This window comes from Acomys russatus, chromosome 5 (assembly GCF_903995435.1).
Source record: "Acomys russatus chromosome 5, mAcoRus1.1, whole genome shotgun sequence".
In the NCBI taxonomy this organism is placed as follows: domain Eukaryota; kingdom Metazoa; phylum Chordata; class Mammalia; order Rodentia; family Muridae; genus Acomys; species Acomys russatus.
In genome coordinates this window covers 15,077,314-15,098,142 of record NC_067141.1, presented here as the reverse complement: position 1 = coordinate 15,098,142, position 20,829 = coordinate 15,077,314, and the positions used below count along the sequence as shown (strand labels likewise).

The 20,829-nt window shown below is 45.7% G+C and overlaps 1 protein-coding gene across 3 annotated transcripts in view; it reads left to right on the top strand.

Moving 5' to 3' along the window:
* The first annotated feature begins 4,766 nt into the window (after positions 1-4,766).
* Positions 4,767-20,829, top strand: part of C5H10orf90 (chromosome 5 C10orf90 homolog) — a 244,669-nt gene continuing 228,606 nt past the window's right edge. For 2 of the 3 annotated variants that reach the window (XM_051145482.1, XM_051145481.1), the window contains exon 1: positions 5,040-5,114. Coding sequence is in view for 1 of the 3 variants with exons in the window: in XM_051145479.1 (XP_051001436.1) it covers positions 4,911-5,114 (204 nt within the window). In the remaining 2 variants the exon portion in view is untranslated. Of the gene's footprint in view, positions 5,115-20,829 lie in introns of all 3 variants that reach the window. The other variant, XM_051145479.1, reaches the window with a different exon arrangement.

Genomic DNA, 20,829 nt, shown 5'->3' with positions numbered 1-20,829 from the left:
GGCACTGGATCCCCTGGAGGAGGCCAGAGGGCACTGGATCCCCCTGGAGGAGGCCAGAGGGTACTGGATCCCCTGGAGGAGGCCAGAGGGCACTGGATCCCCTGGAGGAGGCCAGAGGGCATTGGATCCCCCTGGAGGAGGCCAGAGGGTACTGGATCCCTCTGGAGGAGGCCAGAGGGCACTGGATCCTCTGGAGGAGGCCAGAGGGCACTGGATCCCCTGGAGGAGGCCAGAGGGCACTGGATCCCCTGGAGGAGGCCAGAGGGCACTGGATCCCCTGGAGGAGGCCAGAGGGCACTGGACCCCCTGGAGGAGGCCAGAGGGCACTGGACCCCCTGGAGGAGGCCAGAGGGCACTGGACCCCCTGGAGGAGGCCAGAGGGCACTGGACCCCCTGGAGGAGGCCAGAGGGCACTGGACCCCCTGGAGGAGGCCAGAGGGCACTGGACCCCCTGGAGGAAGCCAGAGGGTACTGGATCCCCTGGAGGAGGCCAGAGGGCACTGGATCCCCTGGAGGAGGCCAGAGGGCACTGGATCTCCTGGAGGAGGCCAGAGGGCACTGGATCCCCTGGGTATGGAGTTCCAGATGGTTGCAGTCTTCCATGTGGGTGCTGGGAATTGAAACCCTGGAAGAGCAGCAGCCAGTGCTCTTAACCACTGAGCCATCTCTCCAGCTCTAATTTTCCAGGAATCGCATAACAAACCTCATTCATGGTAAAAGGCATGTCTTTACCCCCTTGTGCCAGCCTTGTGAGCCATAGTTTTGCCCTATCACAATGCAATCCTGTCTTGTCAACCAAAACAGGGAGAAGGGCTTTTTTTTTTTTTTTTTTTTTTTTTTTTTTTTTTTTTAAGATGTAACTTGAGACTTTCCTAAATTGTATATGTGGCCACTGCTAAGACATTTGGTGTGACTCTTCTTTGAAAAGCCCACATCTAATACCCTATGAGCATATACAGGGGGAGGAGTCACAGTCACAGTCATAGGGGAGGGGAGTAAGGGGAAAATGGGAGGGAGGAATGGGAGGATATAAGGGATGGGATAACCATTGAGATGTAATATGAATAAATTAATAAAACACATTTTAAAAATTAAAAAATAATCCAAGTTAAAAAAAAGAAAAGCCCATATCTATTACATTTTATGCTACTTAGCATTGACAAAATGTTGTTTCCCTATATTAAACAGATGAATCCACAAAAAAAGGTCCACACCTACACTTAAGTGTGTACTGTCCTTTCCCCAGGTTCTTATCTCTGTATTAACCTGGTGCTTCGGCCCATGTCATAATATCTTCATGACAAACTGTTAACTCTAGCCCATACGGTTCAACATGAAATTATTTTCTGTGGAATTCCAAAATACTGGGTTTACCTAAGTAGAGTTCTCTGAAAGAATTTGGTGAATCCCTGTCTCTTGCTTCTGCTCCAGTGATGTTTAATAATGTCTATCTTGTAGAGGAAATTTAATTCAGAGCATGGCTGCATTGGGAGCAGATCACATCCAAAGACCTTCTAGGTCTGTGTGTGATCCGGCTGGAATACAAACACACCTTTAATCCAGGAGACAGAGGCAATCAGATCTGAGTTCAAGGCCAGCCTGGTATAGAGCAAGTTTCAGATAAAGAAAAGCTTAGGTCCAGGTGTGGTGGCACAGGCCTTTAATCCCAAACAAGGAAGGTAAAGTTAGTTTGTAGAAGGAAGCACCCGTGCTTGAAGTGCCGTCTAATTGAGTGGCAAAAATTGTGACGAATCAGAGAAGATTTGACAGAATGGGATATGCCCAACTCTCACAAGAAGTGAGAGGAAAGGGAAGCTACTTAAGGGAGCAGCACAGAGAACGAGGAGGCAGTTTTACCAGGAGAGTTTTATAGAGGTTGAGTGAAAGAACAAGTTAGACACAGGTCAGACAGAATGAGCCAGAGAATGAGAAGGAGCCAGAAGATTAAAGCACATTGCTTGAGTTAGTTTGAGGCCAAGCAGAGCAATTCAGGGGACAAGAGAGAAGCCAGATTGAACAAGTCAGATTGGGAGAGGAGTTTGAACCAGAACAGCTGAGATGAACCAGTCAGCCAGAGCTCAGTAAGAACAAGAAAAGGTGAGCTTATTAAGCAGTAAGTCTAAGAGACTGAAAACATTCTAGGCCTACGTTAGATTGTATAGAGGCTAGAAGCTTCCAGGACTAGGCCTAGGTTAGCAGATAGGCCGGAAGCCTCTGAGACAAGAAATGAGCCAGGCGAACAAAAGTTCCTTCTAGAAATGGGGAAACTGACTCAAAGATAGTTTTGCAGTTCACATGAGGCTGTATAGGGCTAATTTTGTGAGGACCATAGGGATCTGATGTGTTTTAAGACACATGCCTGTACTATGTGTGGAACAGTGGTTCCAAGGTCAAATGGAAGGCTTTGAGCCAGCTCTTCTGTCAGAGACACAATCAGGAAGTGCTCTGTTTCTTGGAGAGACGGTGCCTCAGGCGAGCACAGCTACTCTCTGCGGATATATGCCTGCAATGGTCAGAATTGGTATATTCTTAAGCCTAAGGCTGTCAGAACAGCCAGGGGGCTGCTGACACAGGGAACTGATGCTGAGGCAGAGGAGCCTCATCCCAATCCATGTGCTTGTTAGGGCATCTCCCAGCTGTTCGTCAGTGTTGCCTTCTGACCTCTCCTCCACCTTCCCTGCTCTAGCCTTCCATTCCGACTCCATACACTGGATCTCAAGACTCCTGTTAAATCCTCTTGGCCAATAATCTTTTTTTCTTTAAAGATGTATACTATGTTTTGCCTGCATGTATGCCTGCCTACCAGAAGAGGGCGCCAGAGCCACCCTGTGGTTTCTGGGAATTGAACTGGGGACCTCTGGACGAGTAGACGGTGCTCTTAACCTCTGAGCCATTTGGCCACACTCCACATGTCCTGTGACCAGCCACTGTTGCACTCAGTGGAGAGGGAAGAGGGTGAGCTCATGAGCTTGGGTGAAACCTGTGACAGCTGGTTTCCGCAGCAACCTATCAACCCCTAAATAAACTTCCCCAGGCTGGTTTTGGAACTTCTGGACAGGTAGTTCTGGTAGCTTCTACATGGCTCAGTAGCCTTCAGAAATGTTGTGGTAGTAGAAGAAGAGTCTTGATTGTTCTCAGACCTGAAGTACCGGCTAGACAGGAACTGACAGGTACTGGAAGCAGTAGTTCAAATGGAGACTTCAGGGAGGCACAGGTTTCACCCTTCAGAAGCCAGACTAGGTAAGCATAGTCCTTCCATTCTTGCTGTCTTTGATAGACTTTAATTACTTTATTATTCAAATTTCTTCCCTGGCTATGCTTCTAAATCCGAGGCGGCATTCTATGCCTCCCTGTGGAGTTTCCAGTGTGAATAAAGCCTTCCACCAGCTGGGTTTTATGCTCTCATTGGCATCCTTAGGAAAGCCAGAGTCACAGCTGAACACAGTAGACACCATCCCGTGACCTTAGACCGTGTCCGTGTGTAGACACTGGCTGAAATGACCTTGAGCCGTTCCCATCTCCTCCCGAGCTTCAGCTCTCAGGTTCCACACTCCACGTTTGTGCCCAGTCACAGGAGTCTGAAATCCCATCACCCAGGTCCTTAGCCAGTGACCAGGACTTGAGCACAGCAGGAAGCAGCAAGTGTTGAAAGCTCACATTGAGTTCTGCTTCCAGGAAAGTCACTAAGGCCTCGTGCCCCCACCCCACCCCACCCCACCCGCCTTCCCTGGCTTGGCAATGGTGGGGCAAGTGAGTTAAAGTTCTCACAGGGTCATCCTTGTAGAACGGCAGGCAGCCATCCCCGCAAGAAGAGTTTCCGTCCCTTGCCATCTGCGCATGCCCTTGACTAATGGCTCCTGAGGCCAGAGGAATAGAAACAGCACCAAGACAGGAAATGAAAATAGCAAGGAGCACTCCTTGGGTCTGTATTCTAAGCAACCTGACATTCAGAATCTAATAACTTTTTGCATAAAGCAAACACTCATAAGCATAGCACTATTAGGTCCTGCTGTGCGGAGAGAGAACTGTGCAAAATAATTTGAGCAGAAAATGAGCAACAACCTCTTAACCGTGGTGTGTACCACAGCGCTGACACATTCCCTGGCTCTGGCACACGCAGCTCCTTTCTTTTACTTTGTGTAGCTCACCTGATCCTCATAACCAGGGGAGGGGCAGGTAGGAGGGCCTTTCTATTTCAGTGCTCTTCCTCGGGAAACTGAGGCTGAGAGGACTTCTGTAGTTGACTCTGGACGTGAACCCCTACCTGAGTCACTGTGTTTCTGGCACACTGTCTCTCCGAGCCCACCCGCAGCCTCTTTTTCCCCTGAATGCACTCTTATCTTTCCCAGGCCTGAGGCCACTCTTTGTGCCGGTAGGCAGTCTGTTCTTGTTCCTTTTAGGCCCCGGGCAAGCAAAAGCAGACATTCTAAAAAGCAGCAATTATCTCTCCCTATTTTCTTTGTACAGAGCTCTGTAAATAATTTATTTGGATTTGAGGGTCTGGAGATGGAAACACGTATCGAACCTTTTGGTAACCAGGCGGATTCAGAGTCTGGAATTTAAAGGCAAGTGGAAAACAAGTGTGAAAGAAACGCGTCTCTTTGAAATCAGAGAAGACAACAAGACCTCAGAGCTCAGGCGGGAGGCTGGAGTTGGCCAGGCTGCAGCTGGAAGGAAGTTTCCTCATGGCATTTAAAGGTCACCCGAGGGGTTTCCAGAATCATATCGTGAGCCCCCTATAGCTAGGATTTAGGATTTTCGTCTGCGAAGTTGGAAAACTCAGGCCTGCCCCGGGGCTGGTCTCAAATCCCTCCCGCTGTACCCAGTACCTGCAGCAAACAAAGAAAATTGTGTTTGCCGGGCTGGCTCGCTGAAGTCACAAGATTCCGGGCTGCACACAGTGCTCCGGAATGCCTGCGAAACCTCCCGAGGAAGGAAAGGCTGTGCTCCCCACCTTTCAGATAACTGCATTTAGTACCAGCCTGAAAAACCATGTAACAGGCATGGACTTGGTGAAGAGAGACTGGCTTCCTTCCCAGAGAAAAGCCAAAGTTTGTTTTATCCACGTGTGCCCGGGCCTGAAAGTGACTGAGCAGCCAGGGAGCAGCTATGAGGTACAGCTGGGGCTCCTCAACGGGGGAGGGCAGGTGCGCACTGAGCTCAGAGAGACTGGTGGAGGTGGCAGGGTAGGGGGCCGGGCCCCCCTGGCCAGGTGTTTTCTACAGTCTAGCAAAATCATTAATTTGCTTGTATCTTATCACGTACTTAAAAAAAAAAAAAAAAAAAAAAACCCTTTAATTTTGTTTCACCTTTTGCAATACGTTGGAGGGAATAACATATATTCATCCAGAATGTAATTGATTGACAACAAAAATCTGCTCAGATATTTCTGAGGTGGGTCCCTGGTATCCATGCCTGGGACCTGTAGGAAGTGTGGTGGGTTCCAGTGCTGTGAGCCTTGTGAATTTGCACTATCTGTCTCTAGGAAGAAATGCCTATTTGTTTGCCTGTCTGTTTAGAGGGGGAATGCTCATGGCTCATCTTGATGGAATTGAGATAGCAAGATACCAGAATGGTGTTTTATTTTATTTTATTAAACCTGAGCGTTAGTTTTCAAACCCAGACGACATTTTGGAAGATGAGGAGGACTTTGGAGTTCGAAAATGTCAACTTGAGATAAACACATTACCCTGAAAGATATCTGTGTTCTACGCTGGGTACCAGCCAACATCAGTTATCTTTTCAGAAAGTAAACACACATGAAATCTGATCAACTCCTCATTGTTCCTGGAATAAATTATGAACGACACTGTAATTGACTCCTAGATAGCTCACTTACCCATCTCTTTGGACGGTTGTAACATGCACATTGCTAATGCTTTATGAAAAAGGCAAGTGTTTGAATATGGATACTGTTATGCGGAAAGCCCTCCCCTGAGTTCTGGCAAATACCTGAGACCTTTAGTCACCCTTGCTTGGCAGTAGGGAAGGCAGCCTGACTGGGAGGAACAGGTTCTGCAGGGTTTAAGGCTGACTGGCTTCTTCCAGTTCCAGCCCCAGAAGAGTCTGTTTCCATATTTGCCACAGATAGGTAAAGGCCACAGGAAAAATGGTGTTAATTAAATCCAGTAGTAGTCCTTATTCATTAACTCATTGCCCAATCAGCCAGAGAAAAAGGTGTACAATTATAAAATAATTGAAAGAAACTAGAGATGTTATTATTCACAATTAATTAATCGGAGGGGGACAGAATTTTATCATTGTATAATTTTCATTGCGGCTATTTTCCGGTCCCCAGAGAAGGGGGAAACTTGTTTAATTATCTCATCATGCATTTTGCAGTAATGCTCATGGCTCTGTCTTACACTCTTCCTAGTGAATACCCTCTCCTGCATTCCATTCTTCATAAATAAGGCTTCCATGTTCCTTCATTGTTGTAGTCCCACTGAAGGTGATGTGAAAGGGGTTTTGCAGGAGATTGCTCAGAAACTTCAAATATGCTGATTGCCACAACTGATTGTTTCTGTGGCTGAATTGTTTACTCCCATTGACAGCCAACAGCCTAGCCATGTGCATTAAGTGAACCCCAGCCCACTCCCCAACTAACAGTCCAACCGGTTGGATAGTTTTTACTGCATCTATATGAAACATGGTCTATACAGGGCCAGCTTTCTGGGCTCAAGGGCAGGCCAGGTTTGAAAACAACACATATGATCCTGGTCTCCTGACCTTCTGAATTTTAAGCTGTGCTTAAGTTCAGAGCTGGAGATTTGGATGGAGGTGATAGAGGTATACACGGGAGGCCCGCAAACTAGGCATCTTCTCTGGTCTGGCAAACACATCACACCTGTCTGCTGCCTGGGCTTGCAGTTTATTCTGTGTGTGATCTTTCTTTCTTTCTTTTTTTTTTTTAAATCAGATTTCATGTGTTTACTCTCTGAAGAGATAGCTGCTTATGGCTCATACCACTTGCAGAATACAGATATCTTTCAGGGGGTTCTGTGCTTATCTCAGGTTGACATTTTCCATCTCCAAAGTTCAGTAGTAAACATTTCAGAATTTAAAATAGTCTCAAGCCATTGAGCTATTACAGTTATCCGCACTGGGGCTCTTCAGTACTGTTTAGATGGAGAGGAGTATGGAGAAACAGACCTTGGTGCTCCACTTCCCAAGCTGAACATACCTGAGAGACCGATTAACAGACTCAGCCTGGCACTGGATTGGGCCCAGTGACTTTCCCCCTCTATATCAGCTCAGCAGCTTCCTGTTAACCTAGGCTTTGGCCATGAAGTGACTGATGGGATAGAAAGTGAGCAAGGTCTGGGGATGGACTCTCAATCCACAGGGGGACTAGATTAAAGAAATGGGTTTGTTTGTTTGTTTGTTTTTCAATAAGAGTGAGTTTGGGAGATTTTTTTTTTTTTTTTCTGTGAAAAGTTTCCTGGTGTCATGTTCTTAGGAGAACCTGCGAGTCTGCTGAGCAGAGGTTGAGGTCTGTAGATGGGGAGTTCTCTAAAGCTATGATCTTAGTCCTGAGCTGTGTTAGTGCTTAGAGAAATCACCTCCCACTTGGGCCAGCAAGCGGTTGGTGTAACTCCAGCCCAGGAGAGATCCAGGTGTGGCTAGTCCCTTTCTTAAGCTGACTTCCATAGGAACATGAGCAGAACCTGTGTAGAGAAGCTGCCGGCAGGGCGAGGGGGGGGTGGTGGGGAGCCGATGAGAGGGAAACTGTTGTAGGTCCTAGTGCCTGATGTTTGCCAAGCCCGGATCCCTCTTGACTCCAAAAGTACCCCAAACTAACAGGAACATTATGTGTTAAGGGAATTCTCTGAGTAAGCATTCTGTAAGGTTCAACAGTCAACTAAAGCATAGCTGGCCATGGATGGTCCTGTCTGAAAATGATGTTTCTTGTTCACACTGAGACGACTTGTGAACTGGGCTCTGATGACTTCACCAGCCGTGGCTAGGGAAGCCATAGAGTTGCATGATGGATATACGTCTCCCAGGGTGAGTGTGTTTAAGCATTGTTGCTCTGCAGGGTGCCAAGAATGATCTACAATAGCCATACATTTGGTTTTGAATGAGTTATTAAGTATCCAGCAAGCCAAAGTAAGAGCAAATAGCAATTAACAGAGTAATAGATACATAGGTAGCAAAACATGGCCAAACTGGGCACTCCGAGCGTCTAGCAGAAATGGACTGGGAAAGCCCCTTTAAAGGAGTCAGAAGGTGTTTCCTGTAGAAACTGTGCTGGGCAAAGCAGGGTGACCCATCCAGTGACGCTTCAAGGTAATGTCATCAAATCAAGGCTTACAAACATCCAGTAGAAACCAACTGGGGAAGCCCTGATAAGACGGTTGAGAGAGGGTCCCAAGCAGAGCAAGATGACCCCTCAGGTGAGGCTTCTAAGTAAAAGAAACGGAATAGGAGCAGATACAGTTACTGTGTTCACAACATTCATCAGAAGCTGGTCAGGGAAGCTGAGGGAGTCAGCCAGAGATCTCCATTGACCTTTTTCTCCACGGTTGGACTTTCTGTTTCTCCTTCCCACGGCAGGCTATTTCACGTCACAAGATAAGCAATAGTAACCTCTGTTGGAAATAGCTCAGCTCACAGTGTTCAAGGGCACGCCCATTTTGCTTCTGGGCTGCTCTGTGCTCCCTGCACTCACAGAACTGGGGATGGGTGACTCCTCCCCAGCCAGGGCCTCAGAGGACTCTTTGAGACAAACATGCTTTGGTCTTTGATAGGGTTAGGAATGTACACTTCAGAGCCGGCCCTGATATGACAATTTGCTATTACAATATGCATTAAAGCAATTTTTGAGACCTGTCTGGTAATAGGTGCATGCTGGAGCTTCTAAATCGAGGCCTAACTATCTAATAGGTGACAGTTTAAACATTTTCTTCATAAAATGGGTTAGGGGAAGGTGTTGTGTGTAGAAAACACTAGTTACTCAAGACTTTTTCATCATCTGCATCTCTATTTCCTAGTCATCTTTATTTATTATTATTATTATTATTATTATTATTATTATTATTATTATTATTATTATTATTATTATTATTATTATTATTAAAGATTTTTGCCAGCAATACTTGCTTCTGATTACCCAGGAGGATCATGGTGAATTCTTAAAGTCCCTGTATACATGTGACCCAGCTAAGACCACTGTGACTCACTGGGCCCAGAGCAATATCACCAAAGCCAAATAACAAAATAACCTAAAACACTTTCTAGGTAGCTCCTTACACCTCCCATTTCTCTCTGATTCATGACTCTCTCTACCTTCCCAAGCCCAGGATGCAGACACTGAGAGTGGGCTCAAGGCTGTTGTAGGTGGTCTCCATCAACCTCTCTGTTGTTTTCCCATCTATTTCTCCTAATTGATTTGCCTCCTGGTTTTGAGTTGTATTTCCTTTCTTTATTCGTCGGCTTTTCAATTGGATTTTAGCGATTGTGATTTCTGTGTTGTTGAATGCTTGGTTTTGTTCTGTTCCTGTAAAGAGTGTTGGGTGGGTTTGGGTAGAGGATTAAGCTGCTTGCAGACGGCTTGGTCCTGCTGGCATTTACTGGTGAGATCTGAGAGAGGTCTGAAGGAGGCTCTGGTGCAGAGCGGTGGTTCTTAGATACCATGGCCTTGCTCTGTGCTAATGTCTGGAGACAGTGTTATTGATGGAAGCTAGGAAAAGGATGCCACTTGTTCTAGTGGGTAGAGATCATAGATGCTGCCAGCATCTCTCTGTGTGTGTGAACTTATGTGTGCATGTGCATGTGGGTGTATGTGCATGTGTGACTAGGTATGGAACCCAGAAATCAACTTTGGATGATGCCATTTACCTTGTTTTGTTGAGGCAGTCTCTCTGTCTCTGTCTCCGCCTGTCTGTCTGTCTCTGTCTGTCTCTGTCTCTGTCTCTGTCTCTGTCTCTGTCTCTGTCTCTCTCTCTCTCTCTCTCTCTCTCTCTCTCACACACACACACACACACACACAGACATACATACAGACACACACACACACACTTTTACCTGTAAACCATTAGTTGAGCTATGATGGCGAGCCTCAGGAACTCACGTAACTGTCTCTGAGACTATGAGAACAGCACTCCCAACTTTTCTAGACAGGTTCTGGGGATCAAGCTTTGGTTCTCATAGCACGTACTTTACTGAGTTAATCACCAACCACAAATGCTGTTGATTTCATGCAACACACAGCACAGCTCCTTCCCCTCCGATGGGGAACACGCCAGCCTAAAGTGCCTACGGTACCGAGGGGGAAGAAGCCCTCCTCCCGGCCATACTTATTCCTGCTGTTAAGAAACAGCCTTTCTGAGGAGTCTTTCTGGCTTCTCAGCGGTGATGAGACCCTCCGACTCACTCGTGGGAATGTGAATTCTGTCTGCCTGTCTGTCTTGAAGTTACCTGGTTTGCCCTTTCTGGAGTTTCTTTTTCTTGCTATCACATAGTTTTCCCCCAAGCAGATGCAAGTCAGAAAGTTGAGGGGTCTCCTGTGGTCAGCTGACACTTCCTTTTCTTTTCTTTTTTTTTGTATTGATCACCAAGCATTTTATTGAAAAAAAAAATCTCGCAATTTTACATTTGTGTCTGTTCCATCTTACACTTTTCTATTTCTTCTTTCTTTTATTTTTATTAATTTATTCAGATTACAACTCAATTGCCATTCCATCACTTGTATCCTCCCATTCCTCCCTCCCTCCCGCTTTCACCCTATTCCCCTCCCCTAGGTCTACGACTGAGGGGGACCTCCTCCCCCACTATATGGTCAAAAGCTATCAAGTCTCATCTTGGTAGCCTGCTTATTATTTCTTTGAGTGTCACCAGGCCTCCCTACCAAGGGGAGGTGGTCAAATATGGAACACCAGAGTTCATGTCAAAGTCAGTCCCTGCTCTCCACAGAACTGTGGAGAATGCCCTGTCCATTGGGTAGATCAGAGTAGGGATTCGATGTTTACTACTTGTATTGTCCTTGATTAGTGCAATAGTTTGAGCAGACCCCACTGGGCCCCGATCCACCCATCATGATGTTCTTCCCCATCTCCTATATTTCTCTGACCTAAAGTCTCAGTAGGATGTCCTCACATTTATCCCAATCTCCTGGTAAGTGAAGACTTTCGTGGGACATGCCTTTTGGGCTAGTGCCCAATTATAAGTGAGTATATGATACTCTCTTTTCTTATAGTTCCTGCTCTTCATGAATTCTGTCAACACCAGCCACCGAGTCCTGTCCCTGTCTCCTGTGCTGAGTGAGTCTCCACTCCTAGTGGCACAGTCTGAAAGCTACTACATGTAGGGACAATTGTGAAGTTCTTCTCTCGCATTTCCCCTCTATCAGGGACCACAGGACTGCATTGCTGGCTGTACAATGAGGGAAGAAAACTATTGTTTCACAGCTTTTACTATTTTATTTTATTTTACTGTGAACAGAAGTAAATGCTTACCCATACGGTTTTGGTGTTGCACCAAGCTAAGAAAGTCTTCTCTCTCTCTCTCTCTCTCTCTCTCTCTCTCTCTCTCTCTCTCTCTCTCTCTCTCTCTCTCTCTCTCTCTCTGTGTGTGTGTGTGTGTGTGTGTGCACGCGTGCATGTCGATGCCACATGGGAATGAGTGTACATGTGTGCAGGTAAAGTGTCATTCCTCTGTAGCCATCTACTTGGCTTTTGGACACGTCTCACTAGCCTGGAACTTATCAAGCAGGCAAGGCCAGAGAGCCTCAGGGATCCACTTGTCCCCACATCCCCGTTCTGGGCATTATAACCACATATCATTATGTCTGGATGTTAAAAAACAAATGGGGGGGGTTCTGGGGATTCAACTCAGGTTATCACGGTTGCAAGGCAAGTGCTTCATAGACAAACCCATCTTGCCAGCCTCTCTGCTATGGGCTTGATGAAGGCTTTCAAGGGACTGGGCTGTGTCTTGAGGTCTTGAGAAAAAAAAAAAACACTCAAATTTGAAGTGCTCAGGCTTCATGATGACTAGAGTCACGGGATGAAGAGGCCACCAGGGCTAAACAGGAGGAGAAGCACATGCTTTCTTTATGGCTATCAAAAGATCCTTAGCAGTGTTACCCACTATCTACTCCTGTGGAGAAGTCTGAGCCAGATCAAAGTCTTCTGAATCTTGATTTTTCTAACTCATCTTGGCCTCAAAGCAATGTTCCTGATGAACTAGTGAGCTGGTGACTCCGAGTGTAATGTAGCCCAAGCACTTAGGATGAGCAAGTGATGACACAGACACTCAAGATGATCATTTAATTTCCTCCTCACTCCAGAGCTTTCCCTCCTCCTGCACTGTCCATGCCTGGTTCAGAAATCTATGGGCTGTTGAATTTGTACATGTCGGGCACTGGGAATTAAACCTAGATCCACGGAGCTGCACCTCTAGTCCCGGAAGTCTGTGCTTTAAACATCAAGCCGTGATCTGAAGTTCTAGACCCATCCTTTGTATCCATAGGACCCAGTGGAAAGCAACAAAGGCATCAGTATAAACCACTCCACTGTGAGAGCTGGTGTGTGCAGGATGGGAGTGGGGGAGGGAATAGCAGAGTTCAAATGGCCAAGCCATTTGCCCTGCGTGCGAGGAGCTCAGTGGAGGCAGAGATGAAACAAAAGAAGCTGGTGTGGATGATCCCTGAAAGGCCTCATTCATCCTCACCACAGCTGGGAGAGACACATGAGACCCATTTTTTCCCCCAAAGAGAAAATTCTGAGAGTCTCAGAGAGTTGATGCAAGCATCACAGGGGCACAGCTAGTGTGGAGCACTCTGGACTCATGATGCCCTACTCTGAGGTCTGTGTTTCTCATGTGGTGCTCAGAAGAAGATAGAAGCAAGGCTCCTCTCCTGACAGCAACTGCTGGGGAGGGGTCTAGGAGATGCCACAGACACAGGGAAAGGCCTAGTCTTGAATACAGCCAGGGTCAGATGGTGGAGGGCCAGGTCAGGGTCTCCTGCTGCCCTCCAGTCACAGGCATGGCACTTTGCTGTCCCAGTTTCTACTCCTGCAGAGAGGAAGTGAAGAGAAAATGCTCAGGCTGGCTTGCTGTAAAGTATCTACCAACCAGCAAAAGCCGTTATATAGTTTTAATATAGCTTTTTTTTTTTTTTAGAAGCTTGTTTTCCAAGCAGGTGATAATATTCAAAAGCTATGATGTATATCATATGTGTAAGGATCATATGTGTAAAGAAAGCCAAATCCCATCATATGCCGATTCTAGTGTAAGAAGTTAATCTAGACAACTTTCAAAGGTTTAGCAGAGAGATCAGCAAGCTATTTCTGATAGCGAACACTGTAGTTTTGTGGCAGGCTACATTTGATTTGGGAATTGCGAATCCTTACTCCAGATGCTGTACAAAGCAATCTTAATAACATTGGTGCTTTAAAAAAAAACATTTTACATTAAAATATAAATATTAGGGTTAGTGAGATGGCTCAGCAGATAAAGGCCCTTGCTGTGACTTGACTACCTGACTTTGCTCCCTGGAGCCCATGTGACGGAAGGGGAGACTGATTCCTGCAAGCTGTTCTCTGACCTTCCCTTCACATGTGTTTTGTGGCATATGAACATCCCACCCATACAATCAATACACAAATAAAGATAATAGAGTTAAATAACCAATGCTAATAACTCATATGCACATATCTTTTGATGGTTGGACTGTGGATCACAAGGCTATAGTTACAATTATGGGAAAACTGGACACGTTCAATATGGAGGCATAGGGCTTAAATTCCACATGGAACATTGTAAGATTCTAGGTACTTAATAATATTGATTTTGGCTTATGAGGCTTTATTCTCTACATGATAAAGATGTCTTTTGCAAACGCTAATAAGGGAGGCTGGAGAGATGGCCCAGCAGTTAAGAGCATTTGCTGCTGTTGCAAAGGATGTGGGTCCAGCTTCCACACCTGCATTGCAGTTCATAGCCACCAGTAACTGCAATTCTGGGACAGGGGATGGTCCGATGCCCTCTCTGGCCTCTTTGGGCACTGCATACATCCGATGCACAAATTGGCATACCATACGTGTAGGCAAACATTCAGACACATACAATCAAAAATAAATAAACCTTACTTTAAAAAGGCAAACAGTAGTGGGGAAGCCATGCGTTCTAAAGTCGGTTCATATGAAGCAAACGCAAAGGCACAGAATTCTTACAACACAAAGCTTGAAATTGTGACAGCATCTTTAGCATGAATAAATTTACATATGACTTTATTTTACGTCTGTAAAATAGAATAGGATACAATAAAATATGTATCCAGAAGCCCCTGTGAGCCAGTAACTGTGCTAGGTGGCTAGGTGCTAGGAACACAGTCGCAAAGTCTGGTTCTTATGCCTGCTCATCCTCTGGTGGGACAGCTAGTGACTGCCTACATAGAACTGTGAATGCAGAGAACCCAACGAGATGCTTCAGAGGTGGAGACACGTGGCCATGTGCCTCTTGTAAGACAGAAGATTTTAAGGTTCAGTGGGAAGAGTGAGGTATGGGCCAAAACTGGGTAAGGCGATGTTTCTGGCAATAAGACTAACAACTTCCAAAGTGTTATTCAGGTCAGAAGAACCAATATAGAGCCCAGCAGTCTCTCTTAGTTGAGGAGTCTGAGATTATAGCAAGAATGTGAGGTCACAGTTCCCAAAGAGGAGGGAGACAACACAGAAATAGCTCCAAAATTTGCTTCGGGTCTTTCTTGAGTCTGGCTGAAAACCCACCTGTGCTTTGTTGTGATGTAGAGTGACTGGTCAGGAAAGAGAAGGGCCAGGTCAGGGTCTCCTGCTGCCCTCCAGTCACAGACCTCTCAGAGAGGCGTGAGAGGAATGGTCCCCCACACTCTCCCAGGCCCATTGTCCATTCTCAAGCCCTCAACCATGTAGAATCTGGAGACCCTGTTGAGTTTGGAAGCAACTTAGGAGAGCCTCTAGAAGGTCATGCCTTTGAAATGTGTCTAAAATGGTCTCCAGACTCAAGCCTCAGACTAATTTCACTACAATTTAAAAACAGGTGGGAGGAACCAAGTTATTCCTTAAGTAGTTTAACTGGTTAGCAAAATTGTGTTCGATGTTCTTTACAAGACACACACACACAAATCAGTAATGAATAGTGTAAAATGTATAATATCTAGCACCCAGTCAAAAATTACTAGACATTCAAAGAATCCAAAAGACTAACTCGTGAGCAAGATAAATAAATGCCAGTTAATAGAAGTGTTCACCGCGGTGCTGGAATCAGCAAGCATGGCCTCTTCAAATGGCCATCATCAGTGTTGTAAGTGTACTGTCCTCTCTCTAAAGTCTTTAGATTCAAAGGAAGCCATCGCCGTGATGGAGAGATGAATGGATGATACGAAGAAAGAGCCACATAGAAGGAAGGAGGAAATAAACAAGAAACTTCAGACTTGGTACTGCAGAAGATACTTCACTGAGGTTCCCAAACTCAGGATGAGAGAGAAAAAGTGTGTGGATCAAGAGCGAGATTGAGAGTAGTGATAAGAGAGAGAGAGAGACTACACACAGGAGACAGAGAGTAGAGCCTCACAGATCAGGGTGACAATGATGAGAGTCTGGCATATGCATTACGAAAGCCTCAGATGGAGGGAAGAAGCAACGAGGAGGAGCAAAATGCAAAGAATGGTTTTAAAATGTACAGTTAATGAAATGTATAAAGAATTGCCTGTCAAGCAGCTATCCCTCCAAAATGACGCACATGGGGTGACTGAACAGGGTGCCCCAGTCCAGGAAAAGTGTGTTATTTTCTTGTGGTCACCCAGCACTGATGACTGAAGCATCTAGATTTTTTTCTTTCTTAGGGCCAGGGTTTCAGTAGCACAATGCATCACAGAGGACTACTTCACTTTTGGATTGGCTCTTAAGAGGCAGGAAACACACCCTGGCAAGTGCCATCTGTGTTTGTTTTGTGTTGCTGTGCAGCAGATGATCATGCCTGGCAGTGTGCAAACTACATGTCCTAGTGTGGGTTAGATGGTTCCTTTGCATAGAGAAGAAGTCCTCGCCCATCCAAACAGGTGTCAGCCTCTCACTGGATGCTTAGGATACACGTCCAAGGCTACTGGTAATTGGAGGAAATTTAGAGTTTGTTGTTGTTATTGCAGGACCATTGTCTCCATTCCCTTGTGGCTAACAACCACAGATCAACCACCAGGGGGCCATCTCTAAGACCTTGCCTGGTGGCTTTGGCAGAGAGAAGACTAGTTGGTCCTTTAAGTAGTACGCATTTATTTATGCTGACTTATGTGTTTGTATGTGAGCCTGAGTGAGGATACATGTACCACATGCATGCAAGAGGCCTCAGAGGCCAACAGAGGGCTTCAGGTCCCCTAGAACTAGAGTTAAGGGCAGCTGGGAGCTACCATGTGGTTGCTGTGAACCCAGCCTGGGTCATCAAAAAGAGAGATGTCCCTTGTTTGTCCTTTCAAGGTCATCTGGAAAACCTTTCGGTATTGAGTCTCTCTCCACTTAGATGCTGCACCTGTTAAATCAGGGTCAGGCCCACCTAACACACTCTCCATTTCAATGGATTCAATGACAGCAGATTCATAACCTCACTGTCACCAGCAAAAACATGTTTCAATGCAACATAGCTCAGCCATGGGAGCAGGGGCCTTCTTTGTCCACAGCTACTGCTCACACTCAAGGAAAGGTGACTGTGCGAGGCATACACACCACAGCTAGCAATCTTGGTGGCTGGCTGAGTTCTCTGCTTTCCAACTAATTCTCAACTATTTGTATAGGCGGAGAAAAGAAAATATAAGGAAGCTTTGAGATAGGGCACAGAGGTCAGGGCCTATTTGAGAGCCTCATGGGGATGGGTGTTCATGAGTTGCTCTATGGAACTCTGTGCTTACTTCTGACATCAGGTCAGCCTTGAGAAGACACTTTAGGAATCTGCCATAAATAAACGATGAACAAAAGCTCATTAAATGTATCTTGGGTGCAAACTCTGCAAAAGGCAGAGAGAGTGACAGTTGCTGCATAGACGGTGTCCTCTCTGACTCAGTGCTTACAGTCGGCTCCCTTGCACATTCAGGCTTTTCAGAGATTAGCAGACAGATAGCAAGGTGACGGGCAGTTGAGGTACCAGCTCTCATTTGCCCAAGTGAAGCTACAAAGTACAAGTCACCTGTTTGATTACCGTTTTTGTTAATAGGATTCTGAAATGGTGGAATAACCTCAAGCCTAATTCACATCTTCTCTCTGTCTCAAGAAGACACCACCAAAATTATACATCCTCGGCCAAACCCACAATTTGGAAATGGCAACATGTCTAAGGAGAAAACAGAGCTGATGCAAGATGGATAGAGTAGGTTTTTTTTTTGTTTGTTTTTTTGTTTTTTTTTTTTTAAAGTACACCGTAAACTGTTGCTTCCCACTTTGTATGGAAGGCCAGAAGCTGCTTCATGGTCAAGCAGCCTGCAGCCATGAGCAAGCGACTGCGTAGGAGCCCAGATGCCCCTAATTCAGCCATGTGTTTGCAAAAAGTTCATGAAAACCTGCTTATCTTTTCACTGATCCACTCTAGGTGCTCCTGGCTTCTCTTGTGCTCTGCCCACACTGCCTCGCATTGCTCTCTAGTTTCTGAGTGACTCCGACTGTTGAGTGGCAGTGGGCCGGGTCAGGCGTGCAGAAGGATTGCATCTTGGTTGAAGCACATGCAAAAAGTGTTCCATGAGTAGTAGAGGGGAGAGACATGTTCCCTGGCATGGGGCAAGATTTGTTGCCTTTCTTGTGCATACCTCTGCCCAAGGAATTCAGGAATACAAACAGGAAGGCTCTCCTAAGCAGTCTCAGAATCATGTCAGAGTAATGACCACTTGTATTGGGCTGTGTAATTTTTTCAACACCCTTGTAAAATGAAAATATGAATTGTGTTTGAAAAGAGGGAGAGCTGTCAACAAAGGTCTTTAAATAGCTTTCCTACTTTTTTTCTATGTTTTCCTTTCTTTTGATTTTTCCATGGTGTTTAAAATTTTTATTTTATGAATGGTCTCTGTTAAGACAAATTACAATTTTACATTTATGGCTGTGGATTTTACTGCTCATCTTTATAATGTCCATGTCCAGGGCTATCTTTAGCAAAAATTGAGTTATGATATTAACTCCTCTGTGGAATCAGTGCAGTGGCAAGTATGTCCCAGCTCATCCTTGGCATGTGTGCCTCATTCTTACAAGAATAATGACCTTCCTGCAAGGAGCAGCTCAGCGGCCTTATTCCTATCCTCGAATATGGTCACATTCCACCAGCATTCGCTGCCCCGGACTTGCTTGAAAGTAGGTGAGGACTGCAGCATCCTTGGGTTTTCCCAGCTTTCTTCCTTTCTCCATCATCATCTCAGCATGTGTGGCTGGTCAACCCAGGAGAGTGATGTGAGCGTGTTAGTCAGATTTTCTGTCCCTGCTGTAGCAAGCATCGCCTGGGGTAAGCCTTCGAGAAACCAGAGTTGGTAAGCATGCAGGCCTACTTTCATCAAGGAAGGGAGGAATGACACCCGGTCACCTAGTCTCCCCCTGAGCCTCCCACAGATCCCGAGAATTGTTTAGGCCCTAATCCCAGGCTCTGTCTCTCAGAGGAAAGAACTCATCCTTATGAAAGAGGCCCCATGTACTTTGCATCCTTCATCAATAGAATCCATCCTTATCTTTATTACAAATCCTTCCTCTCTAGGTCCTAACTCTGAACACTGTTTGCCAGTCAACAGTGCACAATCATAGGATAACGGTCTTAGGTACGTTGCCATTGTTTGGTATTTTGCAAGGGAATTCCGATGTGACCACCCCTAAAGTTTTACTTTGTTTAAATGTGTAATAAAATTAAACCAGGGGACCAGACTCTCCAGAAGTTTTGGTCCAGTCTGTTTGACTGGCCAAGTCCAGCTGTACTAAATTTTCATTCTCACTTCTTTTTAGCTTGTTTTCCTGCCCATCGTGATATTTGCAGGGAACCACCACCATCAATACCTTGTGACAAAATAGTTGGCATAATCATATAAAAGGAGGAGAGATTTATTTTAGCAAGGTATGAATGTTAATTTTCAATGTCAGATTTAGGGCATTTGGGCTGATGTGAGTGACATATTTTTTGGACATGTCTGCGAGAATGCTTTTCAGAGAGATTGAATTGAGGAGGGATGGCCCAAATCTGAGTGTGGGCAGAACCATGTTGTAGGCTATGATCAGGACTGAATAAAAGGGGAAAACAGAAAGCTGTGGAGTGCCAACATCCCTTGTTCTCCTCTTTCCAGTCAGTGTGGGAGTAAAGCATGTGTGCTGCTCTGACTCACCACTACAATGGCCCCTCCATTCCTCTGAAGTATGAATCAAAATAAACTTCCTTTCCTAAGGTTGTTTTTATTAAGTATTTGTCTACAGCAGTGAGAAAAATAGCCGATAATAATGTTGAAGTCCTTGGCTTCGTTGAGTATGGGCCTGCCTTACTTACTATCCGAGTGGCAGGAGCATGTGACAGAGGTACTCACATGATAGGAGACAGAAATCAGGAAGAGCAACAGAATGGATTGAGATAAGACACAGCCCCTAAAAGCACCCCTCTAGTGGCCCCTGCATCCAGCTAGGGCCTTCCTCCTAAAGTTTCTGGAACCTTCTAAAATAGTTCTACTAGCTGGGGACCAAGCCCTCAATACCTCAACCTTTGGTGACAGACTTTATATCCATACCATGCCAGTGAGGAAGAAACCATTGGGACGTTTGGTGTTTTGTGTATTTTTGAACATTCTTGACTCCTGGCTATGTCTGCAGTGAGTCAGGAGGTGTGGCTTCAGTGTGGCCGGCATCTGGACATACTGAAGTCTAGACATGATCTAATCATCTTGTATTCACTGTGAATCTACTCAACTCTACTGAATCACAGGCTCCCCAGACTGTGAACCCTAGAGGTTCCATATGCTAAGGTTGTTACAATCAGGCATTTCCACCAGCCTGCCCTCAGGGACCTAGTGGCAGCAGCTTTTATCATCACCTGTTGCTGCCAGGTGTGCCAGGTGTGGCACATAAAGGCTCTAGCATATCATCCATCTCTCTCTCTCTCTCTCTCTCTCTCTCTCTCTCTCTCTCTCTCTCTCTCATGCCCCAACTCTGAGATGGCCACTTGCTCTCCTCCTCCCCCAGTAACCCTCTTATGCAAAATCTGTTGAGTGACATAATTTCTTCCATCTTGGCACGGGCCTGGCAAAGGTGCCCCCTTCACCATTTTCTCCTAACACTGGCCATCAAGGAAACCAATGAGCACTCATTTCACAAGGAGACAGACCAATGAGCACTCATTTCACAAGGAGACAGACCAATGAGCACTCATTTCACAAGGAGACAGACCAATGAGCACTCATTTCACAAGGAGACAGACCAATGAGCACTCATTTCACAAGGAGACAGACCAATGAGCACTCATTTCACAAGTCCCTTTACCCACAAGCCAGATCCACATCCCATCAAACTTCACTTCGGAATTGTAAATTTAAAAATAAAATTACTGAAAGTTTCAATATGGTAATATGAAAAACAGAGACCTACAAAAGAAAAAAAAAAAAAAAAAAAAAAAAGGATAAACTGGTCTTAATAAAAATTAAAGGTACCTGGATCAAAGGGTGTGAGGAACAGAGTGACCAGGAGCTCACCCACAGCATGGAAGCACCTTGAGGATATTATGATAAATGAAGGAAGTCAGTGGGCTCGAGCTTCACAGACAGCTGGCACAGCCAACTTCACAGAAACATAACGCAGAACAGAGGCTAGAAGGAACGAGTGAGGGGCGGTGCGGGGATTTAGCTAATGGGTGCAG